This window comes from Silene latifolia, chromosome 8, assembly GCF_048544455.1.
Source record: "Silene latifolia isolate original U9 population chromosome 8, ASM4854445v1, whole genome shotgun sequence".
NCBI classification, from domain to species: domain Eukaryota; kingdom Viridiplantae; phylum Streptophyta; class Magnoliopsida; order Caryophyllales; family Caryophyllaceae; genus Silene; species Silene latifolia.
The window spans coordinates 46,894,125-46,904,345 of NC_133533.1; the positions used below are offsets into that span (position 1 = coordinate 46,894,125).

At 40.2% G+C, this 10,221-nt stretch overlaps 1 protein-coding gene across 1 annotated transcript; it reads right to left on the reverse strand.

The window, feature by feature from the left end:
• Positions 1-409: 409 nt before the first annotated feature.
• On the reverse strand, positions 410-6,642 carry LOC141595129 (uncharacterized). Its single transcript, XM_074415103.1, has 2 exons — positions 4,831-6,642; positions 410-445 (listed from the first exon to the last, which is right to left on the reverse strand). Exons 1-2 carry the CDS (start codon positions 6,640-6,642, stop codon positions 410-412), a joined length of 1,848 nt encoding a protein of 615 aa, XP_074271204.1.
• Between the last annotated feature and the right edge of the window lie 3,579 nt (positions 6,643-10,221).

Below are 10,221 nucleotides of genomic sequence, written 5' to 3' on the forward strand. Positions count from 1 at the left end.
CTGAACATATGCGGCCATCACGATAATTACTTACACCACTATGCCTTATGAGTAGTAATAATATGAACTAGGGTGTTGAAATCGTATAAACTGCTAAAGAACATGTATACTTAGTTCCATAACCAAAGTAACAACGCGAAATACGTGCTTCACATGCTGAGAATGGTTGGAAATTTGGTGTGTACCTAGCTGAGCAACTAAGTTTGGTAACATGAATGATGTGCCTTAAACATGGAATTGTTTGATGAATTAGTAAACTTACTAAGTATATAGAACCTAATTTACATGATGTATATGCCTACATGTCTTATACAAATTGCTTGAACTTATGTGTCAAAAAAATTGGAAACCGCTGATAAACATGTGCACTTATCTTAATATTCAAGTTTAATAACATGAATTATGTGCTTCACATGTCAAAATTGTTGGAAAATTCTGTGCTTAGCTGGATATGTGAATTCAAGTTACATGAAATAAGTGTTTGGATGTTTATACAAGTTGTTTGGACTTATGCCTAAAACAGATGCCGAGACTAAACCTTGGAACCCGTTAGAGTAAACGGGGAAGGGTTGATCCACTTGAGAGGGGGGAGGCTAGTGGACCGGTAGTACCCGCAGTCTCTGAGTACCCTTCTGTTGTCTTTGTTGACTTTAAGCAAAGAGAGCGTTTTGTAGCTTTACAAAAACGCAAGATGAGACCCACAAAGTGTATAGACACCGGTGTGCTAGAGGAGTTGGAAATAGAGACGGATGTCCGTCATATATTCGAGACCTTGGGTTTTATTGGTTTGTACCGGCTGAGGAAGCACACTTACCCTTTTCTTACCCTAGAATTCATGAGTTCCTTTAACTATGACCCGGTAAATGGTCGATTGTGGAGTTCGGGATCGATGAATACCAGTTTCTTGTTAACCATGAATTTGTTTGCCTCTCACCTTGGGTTGGCCAAGCCTCCCAAGGACTCCATCACCGACATCCCAGCTGAGTGCGGCGTCTGCCGCCTAATGCCTTGCTTGACTGGGAAGCAAGCTCCCACCGCGAGCAACATGCGATTAATGACGTTCAAAGACATCACCTTGAGAATCTTTCTCCGTTCCCTTTCAAACCTTCTCTATGACCGAAAAGATATCAGTAAGTTGAATAACCATGAGGTTTTACTTTTGATGTCGTACCTCAATCCGGAGCGGGCCAAGAAAGTGGTCTTTAATGCTCCTTCCATAGTTTGTCTTTGCTCTTGCCCGATGGCTTCCTCTAACTCTCGGTACTTTTGTGGTGCCATTGCCACTCGGTTAGGCTGAAAAGCTAACCTCCTTTGAGGCTTCTTCGAGTACGTGCCTCTAGTTACCCCCGTGCCTACCATGGATCGTGAGTACTATCTCGACCAAATGGTTGAGAACCTTGGGCGACGGTAGCCTAGCGTGGAGGGTGCTTGGCATGAGTTGGATGAAGATTCCAGCTCCTGAGCACCTCCCAGCCACAGAGCCCTTGGAGCCGGCAGTGGTGACTGTGGATGGGGACGATGAGGAGGAGGAGGAGGAGGATGAGGACACACCCCGCCAGCTGCAGACCTATCTCATTGATGGCACGATCCTCCAGGAGATGCCGGAGCCGACGAAGGGCGAGAATGCGGAAGTTCGAGGGGGTGGAGAGACCCAGAGTGGTGAGGGGACCCCGTCGAGTGAGGGAGAGGGCCCGGAGGCTAGGCCACGGCCAGTAGCACCACCGCAAAGAAGCGGCCCATTCCCGTACTACCCTTACCTCGACACCCGAGACGCGATCCGATTACCTAGCGAGAGAGAGTGTCATCTACCTTGACACTCCGGAACATGCATGAGATGGCGTACACTCGGGGATAGGGACCGAGGACCGCATCCGATCTGTGGAGTGGCGTTGGGAATTACTCGGGGGTTTTCCATTCCTACGGGGTGGAACAGTCGACATGGGGAGCACCTCAGTCCTTTCCTTATGGAGGCTTGACGCCTTGGTACGTGGGCCCGGAAGCAGGAGCAGGGGGTGATGCGGGAGTAGGTACATAAGGCCGATGGTGGTGGTGGTGGTGGTGGTGACGATGAGGTGATGTTCGAGCAGCAGCAGCAGCAGCAGCAGCAGGAGTGATACTCCTTGTTCTTATCTTCGTTTGTGATTGTTGATAGTAGTTGATGTTAGATGGTGGTATTGTTGTTAGACTTTGATAGTTGTTTCCTTTTGTTTTGAGACTTAGTTGGATCTGTATGATTGGCCATAAGGCCGAATTTGATATTCTAACTGTGTGCAAGGTATTAGAAGTTGGGGAGTCGTCCCGACTCGATTTTGTATGTCAAGTATGCGCATTGGTGTTAGCTCGTGACAGATTTATGAGGAGTTGGCCTGTAGGTACTCGATAGAGTACGGGCCCCGTACTCTATCGAGTAGCTGCAGGATGACATAAGAAAAAGCATTCTGATCTAGGGCTACTCGATCGAGTAGCCAACACACTCGATCGAGTAGCATGGCACTCGATCGAGTACCGATACTTACTCGATCGAGTGTCACTGTTACAGGGGGTTTTTGAAAATTCAAAATGTTCAATTGTTTTATAATTGCATGTTTAATGTTTAAAGTTGTTGCGAGCGCATAGTGACGCCCTTGAGCCGTTAATTTCACACATTACAAGTCATGATTGAAGTTTTATAAGCGTATTTGTCACAAGTAGTGAAGCGGTAATAATTTCTTGTTGCTTTTATTTTGTATGCGCCTTTTACGATCTATTTATCGGAGTTGTAGCTTCTCGTATGTTTGTGCTTACCATATTAATATATGTTATCAATCGGTGGCTAGTTAGTCCCATGACGTGTGTATGATTTTAATTTAACGAGTGTATAATTAGTGAGTAATGTCCATAATAAACAATACGGTTTTCTTTAATGAGTAAGATACAAATAATAAGTAATATGCGTTGGTATTTGGGTGGTGAACTTCGGGGACGAAGTTCCTTTTTAGAGGGGAAGAGTAATGTCGCGAAATAAAAAGGCTGTTTTTGAATAATGCTTTGTTTATCCATAATGTTGTCGGTACTATGTTTTGCTTGATTATAAGTCATCGGTAGTTGTTTAGAATGTTGTAAGTATCAAGTGTAAAAAAAAAAAAAAAAAAAAAAAAAAAAAAAAAAAAAAAACGACCTACTTCCTTCTTTAATGCTTCAAAGTGTGTGTGATCATATTTGAATCATGTTGCCAAGTAACAGGGTGGCATTAGTTGTACCACATGAAAATTGATATGAGATATGCTCTAGGTGGATGGTTGGACAGTAATTAGTGTATGTTGGAAGTTCGTGAGCGACGATTCGCACTGCGCGTCGGATGTTTTATGTGTATATAATATAACGGTTGACTGTGTTAAAGTTTGCATGATAGTGTCAAGAGTCGATAGGTATAGATGTGGTCGGTGATGATGATGACATGGGGGGGATGGTATTTTCAAGAGGTATTGGTTTGGCCGGGAAGTTTGGTAAGGTCGTGTTATTTCCATGTCGTGCGGGAGATAGGTGAGGTGAACTTCGGGGACGAAGTTCTTTTTAAGGGGGGAAGACTGTAATACCCGCCCTTTTAGGGATCCCTTTGACCAACGTTGACTGTCCTTTGGGGGCGGGAGTAGCCTTAGGGAAGTATGCCAAACCATCTTGGGGTGCGTTTTAAGAGTGGTACTCGATAGAGTAGAGGCTACTCGATCGAGTAGCTAGGGCACTCGATCGAGTATGGGGTTACTCGATCGAGTATGTTGGGTACTCGATCGAGTGCCTGGTTTTCAGCGGGGGATTTATATCGCGTTTTGTTAAATCCGCAAATCACTTTCGCCACTTTCCTTCTATCCTTCAGCCGCCTCTTTTCCTTCCCTTCACCTCAAAACCTCCATGGAAGCCTTTGTGAAGATCCTTGTGCCCTAGAAGAGCGCCCTTTGAGTCGGGTAGCGGTCTTTTGCCTTGTCTCTCCCTAATAGGTATGTCATAATCATCATCCGTGCCTTTGTTCCATAGTTAGGGTTTTGCTTGTAGTAATAGTTATTTGCATGATGGTAATAGGCTTTGCTTGTGCGCTGGATGCTGTGTTGGTCGGCATGGATTAGTTGCGGATGCGTAAAGGTAGGTTCGCCTACTCAGTGACTGTAGATCGTCTAGAGTGTCGGTCGTTGTGATAGTATTGTGGGTGCTTGACATAGTAATTGTGTTGTGGTTGTGGTTGGGTTGTTGTTGATGGTTCTCGAGATGCGTTCTCGGCTGAGTGGGGTCACTTGCGGGAGTGATCTCACGCCCTAGTTCGCCCTTCGTGGAACCCGCCACGAAAGGGGATGTGCACATTAATGAGCGGGGTTATCGCTCGTACGATGAGCGGGGCTTAGGTGGGAACGGCTGCGGTCCCCATCGCGGATCGTCCGGTGGACGATCGATGATTGGTTTGGTTGGATTATGGCGATTGTGGTTGAGGTGGATGTCGTTGTTTGTGTTGTTGTTTGTAGTTGTCGTTGTCTTGTCTTATCTCAGTACTGACCTTGTGTGGTTGTTTGTTTGTTATGTGTCTGCCGTGATCCCTTATGGTGAGCAGTCGGTCTTAGCAGGTGTTGATGTCGTGGATAGCCGGAGTCTGGGCAGGGATGAGTCTTCACGAGATATGATGGTCATAGCGTGTAGTCTTTGAGTTGTACCTTGTATTGTATTTTGGTTTGAATCACTTGTAATAAAGCTTAATAGTTCTTTTATTGACGTTTGATAATTACTTACCTCGGGCAACCGAGATGGTAACGCCCTTATATGCTAAGGAAGGCCTAGTTAAGGCTCCTCTGGATATCGGGGTGTTACAATGGGTGATGAAAAGGGACTTTGACTAGGCCTTACAACCCCTGACTCCAGCATTTCTTTGGTAATCTGTTCAATTGCATTCTTCTGAACTACTGGGTATCTATATGGCCTCACATTAATGGGAGGAACACCAGGATTTAGGTGGATTTTATGGTCATGACTCCTGTGTGGTGGTAAACCCTTAAGCTCAACAAAGATATCATTATACTCCTGCAGTACTGAATTGATTGCTGCTGGTACAGGAGTTCCCTTTGATGTCTGCTCTCCCTCAGGCTCTACAGGCCTAACTTGTACAGCAAATAGTTGCCCAGCTCCCTTGCCCATGGTAGACATGAGAGCTTTCCCTGATATCCACTGCAAGCCTCCCTTAGTTATCCCTCTAAGAACCACCTTTCTGCCCTTATACATGAACTCCATTCTTAATTTCTCAAAGTCCCATATAACTGGCCCCAAGGAAGATAACCAGTGCACTCCTAGGACCATCTCACATCCACCTAAAGGGACTATCATCACATCAGTCTGAAATTCTTCACCATGCAGCTGCCATTTGAACCCTTTACAGACCTTTGTAGTGGTTAGCTTATCTCCATTAGCAACAGAGACCTCCAATGGATAAGTCCTGGTAACTCGACACCCCAGTTTTCTAGCAGTATTTTCATCACAGAAGTTGTGGGTACTACCAAAATCAATGAGGATGTGCACATCATTTTTTCCCACTTTCCCTTGCACCCTCATGGTTTGGTAAGAGTTATGACCAGCTATAGCATTCAAAGAAATGAGAGGTTGTTCCTCACCAAAATCCTCCACATATTCAGTTTCATTATCCCCACATATAATAGCCTCAAATTCTGACCCCCCCTTCCTCCCCCATTCTTGGGGAATTAATACCATATTATACAATTTACCAGGACATTTATGGCCAGCAGTATAGGGTTCATCACACTGAAAACATAGGTTTTTCTTTCTTTTTTCCTCAATTTCAGCAGGTGTTAACCTTTTGTATGGTGGTTTTTGAATGTTACTCGTCCTTTGAAAGGGTTGGGCAAACTTGGTATTACTATTATTTTGGTAATTTGAGGCCGAAAACCTACTATTACCAGCATTCTGACCACTGAATCTGGTTGGTGGCCTGTCCAACAAGAGTTTGTTCAGGTTTTTAGATGCATTTAGACTCTCCTCCTGACATCTAGCCAATTCTACAGCCCTAGCAATTGTTGTGGGTTTCAAAGCCCTGACAAAGGGTTTAGTTGTGGGTTTCAATCCACCCACGAAACTATCCAGAAAATATGAATCAGGTAATAGTTCATTTCTTTGCAGCATTAATCCCCTTAAATGCTCAAATGCATCCAAATAATCTTCCAAAGATCCTGTTTTTTGTAATTTATTGAACTCCTCTACAATATTACTACCAAGGTTTTCTTTAAACATAGCACACAAATCCAACACAAAATCATCCCAATCCCCATTTACCCTCATATTCATATAACTGTGAACCCAAGACTCAGCTTTACCCACCATATACAAAGAAGCAAGATTGAGTTTCTGATTATCAGCAACTTTACACAATTCAAAGTATTTCTTGCATTTTTTAACCCAAATTCGTGGATTACTACCATCAAAAACAGGGAATTCAACTTTGGGATTAAAATTGAAATTGCGAGTGTTTTGATGAGGTATACCTTCCTGACATCCATCATTAATGTTGTTGTTAATCCCATTATTCTGCAATCCCAGGAGTAATTGCTCAATTCTCTGGTTTTGTTTCCGCATCAACCCCATTGAATCCTCTATGAGCTTCATCCTTTCCTCCATTTGAGCTTGTAATTGAGCAACTGTTAGCTTAGCCAGCGTTGAGTCGATTTTCCCCAAACTAACCCCAAAAATGATTCAAGCTTGAAACCCTAGCTTTAATGGCGGAAATTACAGAGATATTCAGGACCGAAGTCTCTGATACCAATTGTAACAACAATCAAGGACTTAATTCCGGAATTGTTGTACACAATTGAAACAATTGCAGGAATTCTTATTAATTGATGAAGAACTCGGACAATTGATTTATATTGACAAGAGAAGATTTACAAAGAGTTTATAGTGTGAGAATGATTACAAAATTGATGAATGAATTATTCTAACTGATTTCCACTATTTAAAGCCAACTAACTAACAGCCTGTCTAACCGCCTTTGATGAGCTGTCATAGCAACTTAACAGAATTGAGCTGGCAATTGTAACCGACTCCTAACAGATTCCTTAATTCTGTTACAAATTAAAAAAAAATATGGATAACGAAATCTAATTTCCAATTTTCTAAAATGAAGATGGTACCATATAACTAATTTTTGGGGGAGAATTAACGTTGTGACTAAGTTTCCAACTTAACCTCCTTAACTCTCTCATCTATTAACATCAGATCTCCCTCTACTATGGAAAAGTATCACAAATTGCCTTTAATAATCACCACTTACTATTAAAGGCTCCTTTATGAAATGATAAATGACGTTTTATCAGGGGCGATTCTAGGATTTGATTATATGGGGTGCAAGCTAACAATGACTCCAGCGACGGCAAGTCGGAAACTAAAATTTAAACACAAAAATTCGCGAGAATAAAGTAAAAAACTAAATTATAATAAAATTGGATCCAAATAATTCGAGTAGTCTAATAATATGATGTTTTTCTTTATGTTAAATGTAATAGATATTTAAGTACATAATATTTTATCGTAACTAAATAAATACGAGGATTTTATTTAATTGAAAATAAAATTGATGAAACTACCAAAAATTAATAGAACCAATTATAACTAACACATTTTTGAAACAAGTGAAAAAAAGACTGTCATAGGGATCAAACTCAAGACCATTAGATTGATGGTTAAGTATGCAACCACTAGACCACTAAACATTTAATGTTTCTTATTGAAACAAACTTCTACATATTTCTGAACAAAGGGGTGCAGGTGAATCCCCTGCACCTCCATCAAAACCGCCACTGCGTTTTATGGGTTGTGCTTTTTCACATACAAATTTTACTCTTTTAGATACGCTTTTTACGATTTTACCCTTAACATTTTTTTCTCATCCCCTCACGCAGAATCAATCACCCATCCCTTACCTCTCCATCCACCGGCCTACCCTCAGTGCTTCTGCCTCCCTTTTCCGGCCACCGTGATCACTGCACGTATATCGGTATACTCCGTATGATTTAAGAATAAAAGCACTGTATCAAAAATAATCCCACACCACAAGAACCATTAAAGTTAGTAATGTGTTTTCATGACAAACCGGTTGTCAAATTCAGCTGCACTATCTTCATGTGTTTGTCAAATGATGAAGCATCTAGTGATGAGCATACTCCATCAATAGCAGACTAGCAGCATTGAAACTACATTTAATACACTATCAGTCTATAATTCCCATTAGAATAATCCTCCAATTTTCGTTCTAGTCCATCGCAAATTAACAATCCCATTTATAAATATAATTAGTGAACATCTGAAATTCTTTTCTCATAAGTTTACTTAAAAAACAAATTAATTACAAATAATTGATAAAACAAATAACTTTATCAATAATTTACTTTAGTAATTAGCGAAGGTAGATCCATGATTGAAGTTGCTGAATTTATTTGATTTAAGTTTTTAGGGAAAAAAGGGAGTAAAACATAAGACTTTAGTATTAGGGTAGCAAGGGTATAAGAGGAAAACTTAATGAAAAAGTGTATGTGAAAGAGTAAAATACGTATGTAAAAAAGTATGATACAATTTCTGATAATGCTCAGCTAAATGTTATACAAATAAATGCAGCATCAGAGGGAGACATTGATCATACAATTGGCGCGCAATATTCAAACAACAAAAGGATGAGTCGGCTAACCATGGGTCAGAATGGAGCACCTGAATTCTGTTATAAATGTTGGACCTTTAGTCCTAATTAATTGTTTTGATAATGACAGTAATGATTTGTATGTGGACTTAATATTATAAACATATGCGTGTAATTGTGTGCTCAAGTCTTAATATAGAAAGGAACAATTACAAAGACGCAAGCTTGAAGTTTCGACCAAGGAGGTACAACTTCGAGGATGCAAGCTTGAAGTTTGGACCAAGAAGGTACAACTTCAAAGAACACTTGATCGTTGTATTCAAGCAAGATCAAGACCAGAAACCAATCACAAGACTCAAGATGAGAGACTTGTGAAGAGACGATTCGTGTACTGAAGATCTTCCGAATATTAGATAGTATAGGTCGTCATCCGGTAATGGTTTTACTTTGTTTGATAAATGTTAGTAAAGTTATGACCTCACAGCTATAACGTTACTGCTAGATAAAAATGATGCGTTAATTTTTGGAAAATATATTTTTAAATGTTTTTATAAAAATGAAAGAGTATTTATATAATTGGAATGATTTAATTAGAATTTAATTTGAATGGAATATTGGTTTGTAACACGATATGTACATCGTCATGCAACCTAGGGTTTCATTTAAATTCTATCTCGATTTGTTGTGGGCTAGAGGAGGCCGAATTGAGCCGAAGAAAACCCTGGTCCGGCCGAACCCTAGGGAGCCGCCGCCTTGCTCATCAAGTCGTCTAGGGTTTTACACCCTAAAAACCTAGATCCCTACAACTATAAATACTCTCATTCATTCAACATTGAAAGAGACTTTTGGGAAAAATTATTTTTAAGCAAAAATATTCTTGTGCTTTCATTTTCATTATCTATTGCTTAAACAAAAGTTGCGCATCAAATTTGTCAATCACTCAAAGGAAAATCGTTATAGGATACTAAGTACACAAGGATATTATACTCACTCATTAACGTGAGATTAGTATTTATCGTTGTACTTTTCTTATTAACGTAAGAAGCAAAACTAGAGTATTTAGCGATACTCAATCTGAGTTATAATCATAGTTTTGATTATACGAGTGGATTGATAATTTTTGTAATCCGTAGAAAGGTACTAAAAATTATTAATCGAGAATAGTGGACGTAGGTTTCGACTTGTGAAACTGAACCACTTCAAACTTCCGTGTCTCTTTCTATTTTACTGTTTTCGTTATTTTTATATTGCTTGAAATAACTATTTAGTTGATTTTAATTCATAAAATCAAGTAATTAATTATTTATCATATATTTCGAAAAAGTAGGGTTAGATCTTTAATACTCAATTCACCCCCCCTCTTTCGTATTTGATCAATAGACTCTACAATTGGTATTAGAGCCTCGTGCTCTTGATAGCCTAACCGCTAGAGTCTGATCTTTTTTTGAGTCTATTTATCGTTTTCCCGCTGCATTTAATTTTTATCAAATGGATTCCAAACACCTTAAGTGTCCTATATTCAATAGGACGAACTATGGTTTATGGAAGAATATGATGACCCATTTTAT

What these genes read in the sequence shown, in the direction of transcription:
- LOC141595129 (XM_074415103.1), bottom strand. Translation starts at nt 6,642, where the DNA reads ATGGAGGAAAGGATGAAGCTCATAGAGGATTCAATGGGGTTGATGCGG. An exon ending in GTCCCTTTTCATCACCCATT is followed by an intron (nt 446 to 4,830) that starts GTAACACCCCGA and finishes TCACATATCCAG; the next exon opens with CTAAGCACAGAATTTTCCAA.